General features: G+C 40.8%; 1 protein-coding gene across 8 annotated transcripts in view; it reads right to left on the bottom strand.

Annotated features, from left to right (window-relative positions):
• Positions 1-523: 523 nt before the first annotated feature.
• SP140 (SP140 nuclear body protein) overlaps positions 524-21,730 on the bottom strand; it is a 75,422-nt gene continuing 54,215 nt past the window's right edge. For 7 of the 8 annotated variants that reach the window (XM_044241817.1, XM_044241822.1, XM_044241824.1 and 4 more), the window contains 12 exons: positions 20,028-20,093; positions 18,465-18,545; positions 15,116-15,175; positions 13,694-13,798; positions 9,765-9,907; positions 8,557-8,604; positions 5,671-5,712; positions 3,336-3,451; positions 2,541-2,646; positions 2,124-2,201; positions 1,786-1,929; positions 524-991 (listed from right to left, as the gene is read on the bottom strand). In XM_044241817.1, coding sequence (XP_044097752.1) covers positions 884-991; positions 1,786-1,929; positions 2,124-2,201; positions 2,541-2,646; positions 3,336-3,451; positions 5,671-5,712; positions 8,557-8,604; positions 9,765-9,907; positions 13,694-13,798; positions 15,116-15,175; positions 18,465-18,545; positions 20,028-20,093 — 1,097 coding nt within the window. In that variant the 3' untranslated portion in view covers positions 524-883. The remainder of the gene's footprint in view (positions 992-1,785; positions 1,930-2,123; positions 2,202-2,540; positions 2,647-3,335; positions 3,452-5,670; positions 5,713-8,556; positions 8,605-9,764; positions 9,908-13,693; positions 13,799-15,115; positions 15,176-18,464; positions 18,546-20,027; positions 20,094-21,730) is intronic. The other variant, XM_044241823.1, reaches the window with a different exon arrangement.

Here is a 21,730-nt window from a genome sequence, read left to right as displayed (position 1 = left end):
AGCCCCTTTCTGAGTTCCAGGGTTTCACTCCTTCTTCATTAGTACCCTCCCTCTGGCATAAGAGACCATCCTGAGCTTAGAATTCAGTCTTCTCTAAAGTTCTACTGTTCTTAAAATATTTGGGTCAGTCCCTCCATACTGTCTGCTTTCCAGCTGCACGTATGAGGATCTCTTTGTTTAGGTGGTGATTAACAGATTTAAGCCTGTCATTTATTCTTTTCAACATATTAGAGGCACTTAGCAATAACCATCAAAACCCATGGTTCTTAGTGTTACTATTTTTCTTTTCATAAACGTCAGGCCATCATATCAGCTGGTGTGCCTCTTCCCCTGGAGCTCATCCAGTTTCCTACAGGTGAAAGTTTGGGCAATGGCACTGTTATAACATCCCGGGAACTATCAACATTCCGCTTGTCACCATCTGGCTAAGCAGTGATCCAACATCAGAACTCCATCTTTAAGGCCCATTTGCTGGGACAGTTACCTGAAGTTGGGTTTCTTGGAAGCAGAGGCTGAGATAAAGTCTCTTTAGTAAGTGATTTATTATGAGAAGGCATAGTAGAGGGTGTTTTTCAGGAGAAGAAAGGAGAGGGAAGAAGGATGGCATGGTGGGAAAAACCAAGCATGGATGTGGTTCCAGCTAGAGGCTAGCTCTAGCTTGATCTTCTGGGGAGTGCATGAGCATGAATCACACCACACATTGGTCCCACCTTGGGGCTGGGGGCCAGCTCCCAGGTCCAAGAGGTGTTAACTCCAGATGAAGCTGGCATTGGCAGAACATGATATTTTGGGGAGGGGTGGCATCCACAGCCAATCCTCACAGCGGATGGGAGATGAAATTTCTGCCCCAAAAGGGAATTTTCCAGGATACCAACACCCTCTACTATGCCCGTGAACTGCTCTCATTTGTTTCTTCAATAGCAAACACTTCCTTGAATTTCCTCTCGAATTTTTCTTCCAGTCTAAGTCCCATTAGGCCAAAGTCATTGTACTGAAAAGAAAAAAATTTTAAGGACAAAAATAACAATCCTCATTGTCAGTGTTATTAGACACCTTGCAATCAAGAAGTTTGAAGACCCTTGTTTAAACACCTAAGTTACATTAACCAGGTGACACTTAAAAATTCATGCAGCTAAGGGTAACTGTTGTTTCCTAAATGCACAATTACTTCTCACTAAGCAGACAGGGATGGGAAATCACTGCTTACCTGAGACTTTGACTTATTTGGTTTGGATTGTTTATTTTAGTGAGACTTAGAAAAGTCATCTACGTTCTTTGCAACCATCAAGAGCTAGTAGTCTAACTACAATCAGCCATCTCCTTCTAGTCCTAGAGGACTTCTAGTCCTCTCTGGTGACCCTGTAAGACTACACACTCCACTCACATGCAAAGGAGTCTGAAATTGGGACTTCTAAGAGTTTCCAGTGAGTTTATCTGGGGAGAGATAAGAAGGGTGACATAACTTTAAGAAGCAATTCTCTCCTTGGGTTTGAAGCAGGCAGGACTCCACTGTTCTTTGGGGACACCTGTCACCTTGGAGCAAGGGAATGAGCTCTCAGGGGCCTGGGGTTCTGGTTACAGAAATAGCCTCTGACTCCTCTGACTCACTCTTACCCTGCTATGGTGAGCTTACGTCCTGAATTAGAAAAGTCACTCCTTTCCAGAACCCTTCCTTGTGCAGGCTTGTTGTAGGGTGAGGGAAATGTAAAACTTTCCAGGCACCAGACTATGAGGGCAGAGTGACTCAAAGGAAAAAAATGAAATGAAGGCTGGGAGAGCCTGTACCTTGTAAGACACCCTGTGGTTCTGAAAGATGAGACGCATGTCCTGCACGAACTCCCCTACTTGGCGATAACCCTGTTTATTCAACTTCTTCTTGATTTTGTCCAACCACATGGGTTCCTTCAGGTTTTGAGAAACCTCTCTAATCTGGTAAGAAAATAATATCAATGGAAGAGTTACTGGCATAGTTCAATGTCCCCAAATCCAGCAGAGACCCAAGGTACAGATAATGGTGGCTCATCCTGTCTCATGGGATTCAGATCACAAATTTCTCCAGCGCCTGTGTGAAGGGCCCAGAACATCACAGTGGCCTAGAAGTGTGGTTGGTTGTTATTACTTACATAGTAATAATATGGGATCTTCGAAAAAAATGAGCTCTCTGAATGGCAATAAACCTTCAAGAGGAGGAACTCACATTTCTGCAAAAGAGGAAGGCTGTGAATAAAAAGCAGTTTGGGTGGGAGGGGGGGTGTGGGGGGAAGCTGTTTGGAGACATTAAACCCATACACATGCCCAGGCAGAGACATGACTCACACCAGTGTTCTGGAAGTTTCCCCAAACATGTTTGGCTCTTGGAAACAGACATGTAATAACAGAGTTATTTCTTCCACAATCAAGTTCTGGTATGATTTCAGCATGGTTGAGACATGGCTTGGATAAATAGACTCCTTTGGGGTGCCCTTCCCCTCCCCCTCTACCTGTTGGACTTCTCACATGTACAGGATAAGGAGAAGGCTTGGGGATTGCACCCAACTCACCAACTGCTCCTCAGGCTGCATCTGTCTCTCCAGGGCCTCAGATTCCCCGTGACATGGCTGCCTTCCAAAAGACTCCATCCTGCAGATGGTGCAACTCCATGGGCTCCTAAGAGGTTGGGCATGAGTGGACAAGGGCCAGGGCCCTGAAAACAGACTCTGTTCCAATGGCTACCACTATCCTCCTTTCAGGCATGGCTGATGGACACAGCTGGGAGATTAAGGGGTGCCCCAGAGTCTCCAAGACCCCCAACCAGAACTTAAGCCCATGACCCTCCTCCCATCTACAGTGGCACCAGAAGACTCAGTGCATGGAGGGTGGTGTCAGGGTAAGTGGTGTGTTCTCCTTCCCTTGGCTGAGCTGCTGGGAGCACAAGACGCCCTGCCTGTAACACCCAAGTGTCAAAACTGGGCCTTAACCCCTTGTGACCCAGGTTTCTATCAGCCCATTGAGCCCGTGGTAAAAATGCAGGAACCAGACCACATATTCTGCCTTTTCTGCAAAAGCACAAAATGCAAACAGTTGATGTTCCCATCTTTGTGAATAGGGGCCTAGGCTAGAAAACACCTTGAAGGGATAGTAGCAGTATGAAGGCAAGGGATGCAGCCACCAGCCTCAGCATCCCAGCCTCAGCAAAGAACAGTATTATTTCCTGCCAGTGTCTTTAAACATCTCTCTGGACCATACTACTGGACCCCAATGTCCAACCCTGCTCTTTCTCTGCTTCGACACATAGGTTCCTCCTATTGAGGGGGGAAGGATTCCTAATCAGGGCCAGGGGACTTTATCTCACAAACCTCTCAGTTTCCACAGGTGGGATGTGACAGTGTTTATGAAAAGATCTCGAACAAGTATCACAGCAGAACAGCATTCCTCCACTCCGGCACATCTCACACATGTTGGAGTTTCCCAGCTAGAAGGTGAAAAAAATGTCCGTGTCCCTGGTGAGACCCCGACAGACCACCGCTACAGGAATCTAGAATTTGAGACCTTTGTGCGAACCTGCCTGGACACATCTAGCTTCTCCCTGAGGTATGAAGGAGCATCATGGGGTGGAGGCTTCAGAAAAAGTTACCATCTTCAGTGATGCTTGGGAGGAGGAGCCTGTGTGTCATGCCAGAAAGTCCTCCCTATAAAACCAGAGTATCTAACACAGAAAGACCAGCAGCAAAACAAGAAGATGGTTTTATAGGAATCTGAATACTATTATTACTTTGCAGATAAAAAAGTTCCCAAGAGAAAGTGCTAAATGTATTTGCCTATGCCACAAGGAAGACAGACTTATGGAAAGATGAAATTTTGAGAATTTAAAAAGATAGCATAAACCCCTTAATGTGGAAAGTGATAAAAAATGAAAAGACACTCATTAACAATATTTTGAGTCTTGTTTTGGGATTTGGGGTGAAAATACTTATGTTGAATGAATTGGGTTCTGGTTATTTCTTTTGTTTTTAAGAATGGCCATGTATGAGGAGGTGCTAACCCCAATGAACATCTAGCCAAATTCTCCCATTCAATGTTCCAGGGGATCCTCAAGGATACCTCCACTGGGGCTGAGACTGCTCTGGCATGGAGCTGTGGGGCCATTTTTCTTCTCATCAGTGCAGGCACTCATAGATTACTGTCATCAGTCTCTAGGAAGTGATGACCACTCTCCCCAGAAGGACAATGAAATAACAAATTCAGCCAATGTTTAAGAATCTGTCATTTGTATACTTCTTAACAGATACATCTGTTTGATTCTTAGTCCAGCTGCACACTAAACTCATCCAGGAAGATTATGTAAAATTCTAAAATCCTGGTCCCAATGCCAGAGATACTGAATCAATTGGTCTGGGTGGGCACAGCCATTGGTGTTCTTTTTAAATTCATAAAATGGGTAATTTGTGCATCAGAATCATTTGGGACTTTTAAACAATCCTAATGTCCAAAACATGGCCTAGATTAAATAAATCAGAATTTCACAGAGTGGAATCTAGGCAATGTTATTTTTCAAAGGTCCTCAAGTGATTCAGTGTTGAGTTAACCCAAGTTGAGATTTAGCCTGGTTATTAGGCATGGGGATATTATAAGTCAATGTTGAACTGGACCATAGTATCTACCCCTGGAAAGATTATGAACAGGGGTGAGGGTCTATGTCTATCCCAGACAAGCCACACAACACTGGAATTGAGGGCTGTTTAGATGATTGAAGACTCCCTCAGTTGGCCAAGTGTCAAAATCAGTGTGGATAAGATCTAAATCTTGTTGGGGGATTGCTTTGAAGGTATAGTGTACACAAACCCATCCGAATACCCCTCCTCTGTTCAGTGTACTGTGTCAATCTTACTGCTTGATATCCTCTGTGAATGCTTCCCCCTGGAGTTGTACAAAGATGACTCTGATTCAAAAGTCTATTTTGATGCAATGAAAGGAATCAAAGTATGATTTAGCATAGAGAGAGCAATCACCCATAATTTTGACAGAAGTTATAGCAGGTAGCCATATGGGACCACGTGGTCCCATATTGTGGGGATTGTGTGATTGGCTACGTGGTGATGGTTTCAGCCCTCACCACCTTAGCACCTTGATGGCTCCCTTGAGATTGGAGACATGGCCTCCAAAAAAGACCACTTGCCCTGCATGCACTTGCCTGCAGGACTCATAATAGGGTCTACCCCCTGGAATCATCACCAGCTTGGCCAAGCCTGTTCTTTCTGGTGGATCTTAGCTCTGCCTGTACCTTGGAGTGGATGTTTGTGATTTTCCTTTCCTCCCCTATTGCCTTATTTAAAATGCTAGTCTCCCAAATTTGCTCCTTAACCCTAATCTGCTGGCCAGCTCTAGCTATTACCACTTTAGGCCCTGGTTCTAGAGACCCCAATGGTCTAAAGCTCTGCCTCCCATACTCACTTTCAAGGGGAAATGAGGAAACAGGAAGGTTTCCCTGAACAAATAGGAAAAAATATTTTCACACAGAGACACAAACTCCAGAACCACCTCCCTGGTATGGGTGCTGCATCTGCTCTTCTCCACTCGTCACACACAGTGACACACTCCAACTGAGTGTGAGCATGCTTCAAGGAAACAGCAATGACAGTACATAGAGGAACAAGGCCTCGATTATTCTGGGGTTAGAGGTGTAGTACTTACATGAGGGTCAGCCAAGATATTGTCATGAGGCTTTGGTATTTTCTGTTGAAAAGAGAGAAAGACTGAATGACAATATTGAATGCAAGGATTGCATCCATCCCTTATTCAACAGCTATCTGTGGAGGAATTCAAGCCACAGTCTACCCATTATTTCATACTTTTTGTACGGACCTATATATCTACTTGGAGAATAAAAAGTACCAAAATACCACTGTTTGGCCCAATGCAAATTCAATTTCCTGGATTTCTGACCCAAGGTAGACCTTTATAAAACCAGGCAGGGAGTCCAGCCCTGATTTCCACAGATGGAGTTGGAGAAACTCCACTGGTTCTCCTATTTTGAAGAACCCTCAGGCATTTTTCTCTATCTTAGAGAGTATCATCCCACCAGGAAGAGGTGCAATGGGAGAATCAGGTTGAGAACTCATCATCAACAGCCCCCAGTGACCACAGGACCCAGAGTCCTGGAATCCATGGAAACATACCAGAGAATTGCACTGACTTTTGCAGTCCTCTTAGGGCACAGCCTCAAAGATAAAATGTGCCCAAGTTCCCCATTGTGGCAGCTTTTCTTCCAGAGAAAAGGTCATCCTTCTCTCTCCTCCCTCCTTTTCTTCCAGAGAGAAGGTCATCCTTCTCTCTCCTCCCAAAAAGATGTCAGCTGGGAGACTTTTCAGAGGTAATTGATTATCACTCACTAAACTTACAGTGCTTTTGCATATTCAATAGAATGACCAGGCATCCTTCCCTCTGTAATGTGGTTTTTATCTCCAGCACAGAGCATAGTAGTCATAGACTAGTGTGATACATGGGACAATGACCTGAGAAGTGTCCAGTCATTGCCTATCTCTCTGGGTGACCTAAAATCTCCCACCCCTCCCCAGGTTAGAATTTGAGGTTGAAATAATCCTTGAGGTCAGGAATATTGTTTCAATCAACTTTAATGGCCATTAGACATTTAGTATGGACTTGACAATTATATGTTGAATGAGTAAATAAGTGAATATTACTTAGCTTAGGAAAAGAGATTACTTGCTATCTCTTAAGAAATATTAGTATACAATATACTGGAGGAATATATTATTTTGCAACACTGCAACTATCACCAAAAGATATTAGTGGCCCTTGTCAGGAGCCAATAAACTATCATGTGATATCAAGAGTGATACTGAAGTTTCTGAAATCCAAGGGGCTCCAACAGCAAAAGAGATTCTGGGAGGCACAGAGGACCCATTGGGATAATAATGAATTGTAAGATCTTCCATTCTGGGGAGTTCATGGAGAGATACAAAATATAGAGGCGGCTGAAGCTTGTTGTAGGAAAGTATTGCACCCATGTATAAGGGTAGATACTGTTGATAAGAAGTTGCCAGCTGACAAGGGTAATCTGACTAACTATTTTATCTTGTTTTTTAAAGTTTATTCTAATTTCATTTTTTAAGTAAGCAGTATGACCAACATGGGGCTTGAACTCATGATCCCGAGATCAAGACTCACATTCTCTACTGAATGAGCCAGTCGGGTCCCCCAAACAGAGTAACTCTTGACATCTGGGAAATGATACAGATGCTGGTCTTTAATATACTAAATTGATCAAATAATAGTTTCCCTTTAGGAAATCCAGTGGATGCAATGTCCCAAGGACTGAAAGTTCAAATGATCCAGAACATCAGAAAATCACATTCCCAGTGGAAGATGACGTTTCATTGGCCAGCTAGGCATGGCCTAGCTTAGAAGTCTATGAATATCTTAGATGGCCATTCTTACTTGAAGTATGTGAGAATGACACTTCTTTTCTCCCCCTCTTTCTTAAGTTCTTGTTCATACTCGATCTTGGAAAATCCATCACCTTGTCCTGAATCTACACTACACTTAACCTGTTTATTTGTTGTCTACATAGACTTCTTCTATAGAGGAAGAAACCATTTTCTCAGATAGAAAAGAGGTCTCTACACCCCCCCGATGTAGCCAAAAGGGTAGCATCAAAGTAAACAATTTTCCAGATCTGCCCCTCCCATATGATACATCAATCTCCCAAGAAGTTCTTTCTCAACAGCATCATCCTCAAGACAGGCAAGTAATTTCCCCTGAGAAAAAAAGGTCTGTGTGTACTTTTTAATGAAAGGTGAAAGGGGATGAAATGAATTAGAAAAGAAAATATGCCTTTTGTTTCCTATCTCATGAAATGATTTGGTTTTGTCTATGTCCCAGAATGGACTATCTGCTAGAAAGGAGTTGTCTGAATCATTTAATGAAATCACCATTAGATTTCATTAAATTGGACAATAGTAACGATGATTTAAAAAATCTGTATTTGAGTTGAAGATGACCATTTATCACCATTTCCCCCCTAAGATTTATTTATTCATTTAAGAGACAGAGATAGAGTGCATGAGCAGGGGGAGAGGCAGAGGGAGAGAGAGACAAACAGACCACTTGCTCAGTGGGGAGCCTAAGATGGGGCTCGATCCCAGGACTCTGATATCGTGACCTGAACTGAAATCAAGACTCAGATGCTCAACTGACTGAACATCCAGGGGCTCCAACCCTATCTTACTATGAAATTTTTTTGTATTGCATAGTCATGTTTGCTTTTACAACTTTGACACCCTTACAACATCTGCACCTACAGTTAAAGCATATATATGAGATCTGTTTTGATGACTCCTTATCATCTCTACCTCAAATGATTTATCATTCAAAGAAGATCTTGTCTTTTATACAGCATAATGTTCGAAGTAGCAACTCTGAAGTCACATGCCCCCCAAAAAAGGGGGCGGGGGTTGGAGGAAGCAGAATTATAATTATCCAAATGATTACTATAAATAATTGTGCACACAACATCAGTTACATGATGAGAACTTATAAAAAGTGACTAATAATCACCTTTCTTCTCCCGAAATATTTTCTTGGAGGATTATGTAGAAGTCCTTTCTGAAAGATAAAAAGATCCAAGTTTGTGGCTAGCCTATGTTTCTATTTTGTAAGTCTGGCGCTTCCAGCCTCCTCCCATATATTTCTAGCTGGATGTCCCACTGCCAGATCAAAGCCAGGGTGGCTAAGTGAAAAAATATCTCCCTCTTCTCAGCTGTACTTCCAGAATTCAATCAATGGTTAGAATTTCAAGCATTGGAAAGTCATCTTTGGAACATTTTTCCTTTCTCTTGTCTTTTTTCCCAAGTTTTAAGAGGTTTTCCTTCATCTCTTTGACACCTCTCACTTCCTTTCCATTCTCACCAATGCCACTCATGCTGAATCCATACACCAGGACTATTCAATCAACACACATTTATCCCATGTGTACTGGGTATCAGACATTCTGGACAATCTTGGACACTTAAAGATGGACAAACCCTAGTGGTATTTTGAAAGAAAAAGAGAATGCATGGAAGGATAAGTATAAAACAGTATAATAAGGGTCTTAGTAGTGGGCTCATGGAGTCCAGGGAAGGGAGGACCAGGCCAGGTTGTTCAGGGACTATTCAGAGAAGGGAGACATTTGACATGAGCATTGCAAGTTGCATATAGGTATCTTTGGGCTGAAAGACACTGAAATCATTTCAAGCCCCCAAGATTGTCTGAAATATTGTTTTAAATATGTCATTGCATGCCTCAAAAGACCTCACTTATTTTTCATTGTCTATATTATGAGTTTAAACTCCTTAGGCTGACATTAAATCCTTCGTAAACAAACCCCATTGATGGATCACCCCTTATCATACACAGCCAGTCTACCCCAACCCACAGAGCTACTTTTGTTGTGGTTCTGGTTTTTATGCCATTCTTTTTCTGGAGCGTCCTCTTTCCATTTGTTTGGCTGTAGACAGTCTTGTTTCGGTGCATGAAATTTTCTGCATGCACTTGGGTCACAATGACCTCTCCCTCCTTCAAGCTCTGGCCTCTATCCAGACAGAGCCCCTTTATAACATTAATGTGCAACATTATAGGGAGGTTAAGAATGTGGGGCATCTCTCCCTGGGTCAGCAGATAAACTCAGGGGCATCAGATTTTTAGCTATAACTCAACAAAAATTTGGTGAGCAAATAATGACTGTACAACAAGGAAAGTCACATCTACTCCAGTCCTTGGAATACCTCCATTAGCCATCGTAGGGGCCTCCCACCACAACGCACACTCAGCTTCCAGTTCTTTGATCTTTTGTGGCCTCCTTCAGCTTCAAATTGCTTGGGGGTGAACCATCTTCCATCCTCACTCTGTATACACTTCACCAAGACTCCTGTAAGACCAGGGTAAGTTGAGCCTCAGTCCTCTTTGTCTTCAGAACTCAGATGATGAGCTCCCACCACAATGCATCTGGAACTGTTGCAGCCAGCGCGACAAGAGGGAGTAGGGTTGAAGGATAGGAGAATGAAGAAAGGGAATGTGGGGAACAGAAGGGACACAGGCGAATGTGTCAAGCAAGTGCCAAAGTTTATTTTGCAGAGTTCTGATTTATACCACACAGTAAGGGAATCACCTCCTGTACATCTGGTGCTAGTTTCGATTTTGGCCTGAGAGTAGCTGGCCATGCAGAGATATCAGACAGCCTTGACCTTCGTGGTTTGGACACCTAGGCCATAACTCAATATTCACAAAACACAGGAGCCTTATTAGCTTAGTCTTGAGACAGCAGCTGCAATGGCAACAAGCCAAACCTTACAATGTTCTCATAACAATCACCAGGGAGACACGGTGGCACTCTAGCTCGCCACCTGTGAAGGTCCTCGGTTGAAGAGGCTCCCAAGAACTGTTGTTTTATTCGGTTAACCCCTTCTAGGCATGAGGCCCTCAACATGGAACCACTCAATTTGGGCTCAAGATTTATAGCAGGAGAGTCTAGCTTCCATTTTCAGCCTTTGGAATGCCCAAATATAGCCTGTAAGACCCCTTAAAGGAGATTTCCTGCCTTGGGGCAACATTTCTTTAAAACTTTGTACAATAAAAGGTGATAATTACCATCAAAATCAACCTTTTAAAAGTATTTCAAAATCATCTACAAAGGAAAAGCACATGAACCTGAAGAGTGAGAGGATCTCAATTTGCTGGGGACAGAGAACAGACCAGTCTCCAATAGCTCTTGGGACAATGTGAAGGAAGAACCTCAGGTTGATACTGAGCTTAGAATGATATCACCTATTAGTGATTCTCCACTGCCTACAAATAAAGTTTAAATTTCCTAGGACAACATAGCTTTTAAGACACCTCTTCCGTTAGTTCTTCAGATCCTCACAATTTTCCACCAAATAGTAATCTCTTCTGAATTCCCATTGCACTTTTTTTTTTCCTCCGAATTTATTTATTTTCAGAAAAACAGTATTCATTATTTTTTCACCACACCCAGTGCTCCATGCAAGCTGTGCCCTCTATATTTGTAGGCAGTGGAGAATCACTAATAGCTTTGAAAAGATAAGGCTGCAAAGTTAACCAGTTGAATGAACAGTGCCTGTCAGTAAGATGGTGCTTATTATTATATATATTGGACTGGCGACGGGAGATCTGTTAGATAGATTCAAAGAGAATAGACTTTGGCTTAGATTAGAGGGATAGAGAGTTTAGATGACTTGGATGATGGTTTCTATTTATAAAACTAAGGATGTTGGGAGGGGAAATGTGTTTGAGGTAAGGTAAGGGAGAAGTTGATGTGGAGGTGAGTAATTTTGGAGTTTGAGTTGCTTGTGGAACTCTCCGGATGGCTTCATTTAGCATAAATTTGCAATCTTCGGAGATTGAGGTGATAGATAAGTGAAGTCCTGAGGATGAGTAAGATAATAGAGCTTCATTGTTTAGACTCTTGCACTCTTGAGATAGGGCTAGGATGACTGAGAAACCAAACCTTTAATTTCATTTCAATTAATTTAAATTTAAATAGCCACATGTGGCCAGTGGCTACTGTATTGGAAAACACAGACATAGAACATATCAAGAGTGGCAGAAAGTTCTGTTAGACGGTACAATTACTACAAAGAATAGGAGGCTTAGGATGAAGCAGAAACAGGTTCCAGAGAAAATTGAGAATGCTGCAGTGGCACAGAAGCCAATACGGAGGGGTCACATAAAGGTATCAGAGGATAAGCATTGAATCTGAAGACAAGGGAATCATTGGTTATCTCAGAAGAAGGAGTTTCTCTAGTGTTATAAATATGAAATCAAATTTTGAAAGAGTTGAGAAATGTAGTAGTGGGTAGTAGAAGTCAAAATGTAACTATTTTGTACCCCCCCCATTTGCTTCTATTTTTTGTCCTCACAATCATTTGTAGGAGGCCTTTAGTACATTTTTGTGTCCCCAGTACACAACCAAGACTAGGTAGGCAGGCAGGCATCTAGGGATGGAGGCTGCAAAGTGAAAAGCAGCAACACAGCACCAACACGAAGCTGGACAAATTGGAAGAAAGTGTTTAGTATGGAAGATTTTTTAAAAGTTGAGCTCTTGGAGAATAGCGCTCCTGAAATGGAATATTTGACTGTCCAGCATGGTGGCTGAATTGGTGCTTTTTTGGGCTATTGGGAAATCTCTCATAAATACTGAAATTGCAGTGTTGGAAGCTGTGTTGTAGTTGTTGAAGCCACGTAGGGTATGATGGTTGAACATGAGGGATGTGGGAGATGGGTATGTGACATTTTAAAAACTTGATTGTAGAAAATTTCACGCGTATATAAACAGAATAGTATAATAAACCCTAAGTTACCCAATTAAAAAAAAAAAAGAATGGTATCACCTGATTCTGAAGCCTTTATTACATTTTTTTAAATCCAGTGTAATGGCATTATTAAGCAGAGCTTTTCCCTTCCCTGAAATCATGGATAGCTGATATTAAAAATAATTTTGAAATGTTACCCAGTGGAAAATTAAGCTATGCATAAAAGATAATCATATGCTAAACAGCATTTCTCAATAATTGGGGAAATGCAAATCAAAAATATCATGAGATACCACTTCATACCCAATAGGATGGTCATATCTAAAAAATCAGACAATATAAAAAAGAAGTCAGACAATAACAAGTATTGACAAGGATGTAGAAAAATTTGGGCTCTCAGACATTGCTGGTGGGAATGTGAAATAGTGAAGCTGCTGTGGAAAACATTTTGGTGCTTTCTCAGTAAGTTAAATGTAGATTTAGCATGTGATCCACCAGTTCCACTCCTGGGTATATAACCAAAAGAATGGAAAACATTTGTTCCCACAAAAACTCACACATGAATATTCAAAGCAACATTATCCATAATAGCCAAAGAGTAGAAACAACCCAAACTAATGAATGAATGATGTATATGGTATATTCACACCATATGAAATATATTATTTGGGGAAAAAACGGAGCACCAATACATACTAACACATGGATGAATCTCAAAAACATCATGATAAGTGAATAGCACAGTCATAAAATGGCACATATTATATAATTTCATTTATATGAAATACCTAAAATAGGCCAATTTATGAAGGAGAATATAGATTAGTGGCTGCTTAGGGCTGGGCACCGGGATGAACTGGGAATGCGTACCAACTACAAATAGATGTGGCATTTGCTTTAGTGGGGGATAGACACATGTTCTAAGATTAGATTGTGGTGATGGCTGAATAATCCTGGGGAAACGCAAGCAAAATTCAACATTGAATTGTACACTCTGAGAGTTGAACTTCATGATATGTGATTATATCTCAGTTAAGCTGTTGAAGTATCTTACATTGATTATGTAAATTAATTCCTCACAGCTATACTGTGAGGCTCTCCAGTTCTAAATTCTGTGGTCTCACCGCATCCAGCACCCTCTCCTGGTGGTAATCATCCATAAGGGAGGAAGGATATGAAGATTGAGGCTGAGGGCCTCTTCCCTTTTATTTCTGGTTCACTGCTCTTTGGTTCTTTGGGCATTGTGGGATGATCACTTAATATGTATTCTGGAAGTATAAAAATGTCATCTTAGGGATCCCTACCTCCTTTCCTCAATTCCTTGAATGTTGTTTAATCCACATGGGTAATTCCATACTGTAAATCAAGTAGACCATGGAACCTACCTTGTTTCAGTCTCTTCTTATATAACATCCCCTTCACCTTACCACAGGCCACAGGAAGTATTTGAGAGTGAAAATTCACACTATCATCTCTGCACCTTCTTGACCCTGAAAGAGAAGATTTCCTCATTCCACCTCATTTGCAAATGCACATGCACCTCTCTAACCTTGTGGATTTTGTTCTTGTAAAATACAGAGGTGCTTAGGGAAGTCCATGCTACAAATCTCTAGCATCAAAGGCTTTCTTCCATGATATTTTTGATACATAACTATAGAATGTCTACCTCCATCTTACCCTTCAAATCCCACACAAACCAGAATGCTTTTATAGAGAAATAAGTCTTCAATAAAACTGCCTTATTCCCAATCTAGTAAGCCTTGCTGATTCTTACATGACAATGAATTCTTATATGAAATTCTTGGATTTCAATTTCAATATAAGAAATCAAATAAATTCTTATATGATTCTTATATGAAACACACAACAGCTGCCTTGTTCTGAAGGGGGGTCTCCAGCGACATTATTTCACCACAGTCAGGTAGCTGGAAACAAAGTGAGAGACTGTACTTATGTCTCCCTAGTTGAGATCTGACTCACTGAGCAGAGAGAGGGGAATGAATGACAGGGTAACCCAATGGAGATGATGTCTGCCTTCTTTTGTTTTTGTCTCCGTCTCTTGTTCTTATTCTTGTCTCTGCTTTGCTTCATTTCTCCCTCACTAAAAGAGGAGCTAAAAGAGGAGCTCAGGAACTCTAGAACAATCTGCACACTGCAGAAGGGGAGGTGACTGGCGACCTGACTCTGTGGAAGTAAGGATGAAAGGTCTTCAAAGTAACTAACTCAAGGAGGATGTGTAGTTGATGCTGCCCTTCCAGCTGATGTTTAGAACCATGATGGGAGGAGGGAATGTCTGTGGTCCAGTGTTGAGCTGGGTAGACTATCAGAACTGCAATGGACTGAGAATTATTGGCTTAATTTTCTCTCTTGCTTTGTGCTCAAGTGACAAGTCCAAGCACACACAATCAAAAGTAGAGAAAGGCAAAGACTACTGACCATGACTCCAGGCTACCTGCAGTGTGCAACCTGTGACTCTCTATGTAGCAAAAGAAGGATCAACTAAATAATGTGGGTTATATGGCAACAGATGATTTCCAGCTCAAAATTTGTCAGTTCAGTAAAGACGGTGTCATTACACTGGCCCCTGGACCCACAAGGTCTGGTCACCAAGTTACTTGTTTGTGGGATTATCTTGTTTCTCTTCCTGATGTATTTTGAAAATGACCCAAATTACATACATCTTTCAATAGTTAGTAAAGCTATAACGCAATTAGGGAAATGGGTTTATTACTAAAATCACAGAAACCAGGAAAGCACAGGAAATTAGCTGTTTAGTTATTGAAAGTTATTCCCCTTTTCTTCTTTACCTCTTGACTGGAATCTTTTCTGTGGGGCCCTTTCACTATGAGTTCTGCCTCTCCTTTTCCCTGATAAAATAGAAAAATATAATAACAATCACAGACATGCAGTTGCATTGCATATATTAGTGCTTTTCAAAATTTCCATTTAAGTATAATTTCCCCAAAGCCTGTCTAATGGATAAAGAAAAACATATAATCCCTAGTGTTAAGATACCAAGAATTAGATAGCTAACTTAGGTTTACCTTATATTTTATTTTTCATAGCCCCACATTAGTAAAACAAAAAACAAGTGAAATCAGCATTCCACTGATACCTCAAGCAGTCATGTGTTAAGGGCTTAATAGATGTCAGTTGTACATCTACTAATTTACTTAGTCTTTCCAACAAACATATGAGATCAAGATGATGATTACTGCCATTACAGAAACTAAAATGTTCAGAGAAAATTGAGACAAAAACTATAAATTTAAGTGAAGGCATTCCAGGTTTCTTCTTGTGGAGAAATGGAAATAAACAGATGTTCTGTGAGGGAAAACCCTATGACAGGTTTTACACGTGAGACACATTCCACAGACCCTGAATGAAGTCATTTATACGTTTGTGCTGAAAGTGATAATAAATGTGACCAAGGGCTTTGTTTACCTGGGTTTGGACAAAGATATTAGAATCTAAGAAACTACCAGAAGAAAACTAACCAAGAAGAATGGGTAGAATTGAGTCTTCCAAAATCTTAATTTCAAATAGTTACTAAGAATTGATTTGGTATGTTTCTGGGGAGTGGGGAGGGAGAGGGTGGTTGGGTTATGGACATTGGGGAAGGTATATGCTATGGTGAGTGCTGTGAAATGTATAAACCTGGTGGTTCACAGACCTGTACCCCTGGGGCTAATAATACATTATATGTTAATAAAAATAATTAAAAAAAAAAAGAATTGACTTGGTAGGTGTTGCATCAGAAAATGTTCTTACTTTTTGCAAGCTTTGGCTATGAATATGCATGTCTGTTTGCTGTCATTCAAATGTGCTTTAGTTTCTAAGGCAGGAAGACAAATTCATTCTCTTCTTTCTGTGTTCAATGCCCCACTATCTGGTGGTACTAAGTGGGATTATGTAGACCCCATAAGGAAATATTTTCCAGACTACTCAGTCCTAAGTGCTATAAACTATAAGCAGATTATGAGCATATTAGACCAGCAAAGCAAAAAAAAATCTTTCTTTCAATTAAACCCAAAATGGACTGATTGCTTGGTAAATAGCCCCATTTTCTGGACTTTATCCTACACAATTACTGAGAGAGTTTTCATCTCTTCAAGACCAAAATGGCCCCATGGATGAATATTGATAATTAGACTTTATCACATCAGACAAGTTATAGACTCGCAAGTCATCACTCGTTGTTATTTAACCATTACAACCTGGGGACACAAAAATTAGTTATAACCTGTCTAACATTATTTAACCAAGATAAAATCACTGGAAACAAAAGATTGGTAAATTTCTATAAGAAAGTAAAAGACTTGGGTATTACCAGCCATGGGCTAAGGAGAATAACTAAAAGGGTGAAACTGTGGTTCTCAAAAGACAGATTAATCTTTTTGCTCCCTCTTGGTTTCTCCCTCCAGAAAGTGGGATCACCAGCCAATAGAAGGTCATCCACCCAGTTAGCTCTCCAAGGGACTCTCCTCCTCTCTTCTTCACCCAAGATGGTAAAGTGGTTATGGACTCTCTGGTGCTCTCTCATTACTCTCCTGAAGGTCTATGCTCACAGTACCAAGAGAAGAGATCCAGATATCTTACTCTTACCCTCCCATATCCCAGCCAGGCTTGGAACTAAAGCTCTAATCATAACCTTGAACAACCCAATAAATAGAGAGTCTTTTTTTGGTCTCCATCTGTCCCTCTCCCTGGTTACATCTTTCCTGGGACTGGTAGCTATGTTAAACTTATCTTTCATCAAACCCATTAGGCCTAATATTTTTAGGAAGAAAAAGGAAACACACTGAAATACATTCTAGCCTGTGGAGCTTTTGATAGAAGGAAACCTAGAGCTTAAAACCAGCTAATTTATAATACAGCACCATTGTGTTTTCTTTTGAAAATAGAGTGATTAAGCAAGACAGGATCTAACTAATTTTTATGTCCCCAGGTTGTAATACCCATTTGATAATACAGAATCCCCTACCATGAATTCTATCATGGCATTTAATATATAATTGAAGGGGTTTTTTTAATTGTTGGGCTTGGTATTAATTAATCTCTAATAGTAATTGTGACACAATTTTAAATTATTTCCTGTTTTCCCAAAATTTTAGTAAAAGTCTCAATAGAAGGGAACAATTCACTAAGTGCCAAGGAGGGTAACCAACTGTCCCAGTCCACCCAGGACTAAGGGGTATCCTGGATGCAGGGTTTTCAGTGGTAAAACTGGTAATGTCTTGGGCAAACCAGGTTGTGTTGTTCACCCTAGTTTCAAGCAATCCGATCATAAGGCAACGGGACCAAGTCACTTATGTGACCGTACAAAGTATCAGTGGAACAGGTTATGCCAGCTCTAGTTCTTTACTCATATCCACACAGTAGAAGAACGGCTACATTTCTCTGCAAAAAAGTCAAGCAGTGGTAACAGACCAAACTGTGGAGGTGATGAAAGAATTTCATAGAGGAAAGAGCTAGCAATTGTGTACCCTGCATTCCCAGTGTTATCTCTCCAGTGACACATATCCATTTCTTATCTCTCCTCTCTCATCCATCCCCCCTCCAATCCTGGGGTGGCCCAAACCAGTAGCTGTTGAGTGTGGGTGGAGCCAAGCGAGAATGTGAGAAGAATGTGACCATGCCGCATCCCCAGTGCAGGTGGCCCAGACAGAGGTTTACTCAGGCTGAAGGAGGGGAGGAGCTTTGAAATGGAGAAAATATTGAAATTTTAATACTAGTCCCAAAAGGACTCTTAACTACTGAAGAGGGACTTAACTCTTGTGACATGGGAACAGGAAATCTATCAGGCATGCCCAAGTCAGGAAAAACTCATCCAGAAGGTAGATTTGAAAGGGCAGTGAAAAAAAGAACTTATTTTCTACCTGTCATTTACCAAGTCTGGCCATGTTAATAAACCAATGATGCAAGGTAAAGAAATTTCCACAAAAAGCAGATAAAACTCAGGGAAAAGATTTTAGGTCCTGGGCAGATAAAAACTATTATATAAACGCAAACAATTTATAAGCCTGGCTCCAAATGGGTTTGCTTTCTAGATTTTGCTGCTCTCAAACTGACTGATAACCTAAGCTGTCAGTTTAAGTTTGCTAAATTTGTATTGACCCCTGGGGCCAAGTGGAAGTGGTACAAACTTTATCTTACCCCTGATCTTGGCACTTCCTTGCAGACGCTTTTTCACTTTTCTCTCACTGGAGACCAACTGGTCATCAGTGTCGCTTCTTTCTGGGGATAAGCAGGGAAGATACAGAGTTGGACAAAACAGCAGTTGACATGAGAGACCAAAAGCAAGTGAGTAAACACCGGATTCAATTCTGAAGCCCCTTTTCCTATTCACTCAGCCAAGAAAGCCTGTTTATGGTAAGGGATCTCAAACAGGTGTCTAGAGCATACTCTACTTTTAGGAGGGAAGAGTTTTAATTATGTACAAGATTTTATTGTACTTTGGAAAGTACAAAGTGGTTTAGAATTTATCTATATGTTTATCTATGTACACCTAAATGAGAATGATATAATAATTAAATCCAAATATTTGGTATTTTGAAAATATCTATTTTAAAATATCTATTCTTAAAATAGATGCTACCACATTTTTTTTTGCCCAAACAAAACTGTACACATTCACCAATAGGGTAGTCATATAAATTGACAAGAACATAAGAAATATAGATCGGTGAAAATTAATAATTTTAATTGGACTTCAAAATCTTATTATATGGCTCTGTTCTAAAATTGATGATCACATGGTCTAGGTCTCATTTTCTAGAAGGAAGGAGTGCTTTAGACCACTACTGAGGGACACCTGGGTGGCTCAGTTCATTAAACGTCCCTCTTGATCTCAGCTCAAGTCTTAATCTCAGGGTCATGAGTTCAAGCCCCACATTGGGCTCCTCGCTGGGCCTGGAGCCTACTTGAAAAAAAAAAAAAGAAAAAGAAGAAGAAGAAGTAAAGCATGACTGAAGTAAAAAAATTTCAGAGGTCCAACTAGAAGTAATACATAATCTATTACTGGAAATGTAGAACATAAAAATTATATGAGATATCACTATTCTAGAAAGAGCCATAATTAACTTGTTCAAAAATATTCCCCTAGGCTTTTGTCTCTGTATATTTTACTATTTAAACAATATCTTTTCATTGCAAAATTTGAACATGTTTAATACTTTCCTTGTACACACATACACTTAAAAACACAAATAATAACATAAATATCACCTATATTCCAAAGACCATATATAAACTACTGCATATATTTTTATTGATGACCATCTATTGATTTTTCCATATATCCATATCTGTGTCTCTCACTCTATAGACAACTACATTTAAGTAAGAATTTACAAATATCTAAAAATACATTTGTACAAATATATATGTTTTTGGTTTTTGACCATGTGCACAGGTGCATGCCCACCTACACATATAGGCTGTTTTTTGCATTTGGCTTTCTCTGGAAAATCTTACCAAATTAATACAAATTTCTTGACCCAGCAGAGAAGCCACATATGGAGGATGGCACTGTCTCCTGGGATCACTTAGCTCTGGGTGATTCCGTGTTGAGCACTAAGCCATTTTGTGCAAGCCACTAAGTTTTCAGGCCTCCTTGTTTACAGCGTATTAGCTTATGTCCTCATGGTGCAGCCGCTAGGAAAGGGTCAGGGCCCAAGCAGTGAGATAAGAAGCAGGGCCTTACACTGAAGTGCTTACCTTTTTGATTTACTCTTCTCTGATATCTTCTTTTAATCCTTGTCCAGGCATGTCCTTTCTTTTTTCCTTCAAACAAAAGAGAATAAAGTTAATCATTCAGAGCTTTAAATATAATTCTCAAAGCCATAGATGTTAGTAGTTTCGAGTACTTTTTCAGGCCACAAGAAGAGGATGAAATTCTTAAATACCAGCACAGCTGTGTGAGGCTGACTACAGAGTTATGCTTTACTCCACACAGAGTTGGGAGACTACAGGAGATGACCTTCCTTTGAAAATTAAAAACCAAAAGCAAAAAAATACTAAAATTGGAAAATAAACAGGAGTTTATTTTGGTGTCTTAGCCTGAATGACCACCTTTGGGGACGTATGTCAATGTTTCCTCTTCAAGTGTCAAATGTGTCATGAGGAGGCACATTCTTCATAGTCAGATAGCGTCATGGATAATATGCCATGTTGGAAGTTGGGAGATGTTCTTAGCTTTGAGGTGGAGACTTAAACAATCTCTGTACTTGTAGTTGTGACACAAATCCTCCCACTTCTGTGCCATCTAGTGCTGGAGGACTTAAAGAAACCATAGCAGGTTATGTGTTGTGCAGCGTATGAACACATAGGAGTGTGAAAAGACCACTGGCACTGGGTAAATAGAGATCTTATCTTTTCACCATTGTGAAATAAAAATAGCCAGCTATTAGATTTTTACTGCCAAGAGTGAAGACCCAATCCATGGAGGGAGGCCTTGTGACTCCCTCTTGAGATTCCCATTTTATTCGGAAGTGGATCTACTCAGACTCTAGGACTTACAAGGCAGGAAGGGCCTATAAATAAAAAGCCTTGCTCATCAAATGAAAATGATATGTGCAAGAATTCTGAGATTTTGCCCTGTTGGTACCATGGCTTTCCAAGACCCTGCCCAGGCCTGTGTAGAAGTTATGACTATGTGCTAACCTGTTTGTCTGTCAGTGGGTAGAGCCACATCACAAGGGACTTTGTTCCTGACTGCTCCAGGACACTGATCAGGCCTTTACCTCCTCTGGGAGCTATGGGTGGTGCATCAACACCATCCACATTTCAGCTCACAGACCAGATGACTCTGGCCACACCACTGTGGCCCTAGAAACTCATATGTGTCAGAAGCATGGCCTGTATCATTAGTAGTCCGACAATGGTGCCCTTTATCAAAAAGTTCCTTCCAATGCACTGATTGTCCGACTCTATGTCCCTCATCTCTTCCTGGACACCCACCTCTGGAAGGCTCCTTTGTCAGTGAAGGCAGCTGTCCCCAGAAAGGGATTAGTTCCTTCCTGCATCATGATCAGGATAAAAAGTGGTGGGGGATTAATGGTGTTAGAACAATTCTGAAAATTTAGGATTCTGTTCTGCCTGCTCTTGGAGATGATGCCTCATTCTTTCTCCTATCAGTCTGTAGAACAGAGCCTTCAGAGAGCCTAGGGGATTCAGATTTAATTCTGATCTGATTACATTTTATGAAAATGCCCTTGTCCGACTTGTATCTGACCCTCAGGATAAAAGTCAGAGTGGGAATAGGAGATTGTAAGGAAAGGAGATGAAGTTACAGCCACCAAAACAGTACACACAGATTTTGTGGCAGAAAAGGAAGAGCAAAAATCCAGACACCTCTAAAGTCTAACAGGTATGGTGGAAGGGGAAGCATTAATGATATCTGTCTAGCAGAACTGCCCTGA

The sequence above is a fragment of the Neovison vison genome, chromosome 3, assembly GCF_020171115.1.
Source record: "Neovison vison isolate M4711 chromosome 3, ASM_NN_V1, whole genome shotgun sequence".
Classification (NCBI taxonomy): domain Eukaryota; kingdom Metazoa; phylum Chordata; class Mammalia; order Carnivora; family Mustelidae; genus Neogale; species Neogale vison.
This window is presented reverse-complemented; position numbering and strand designations above follow the sequence as displayed.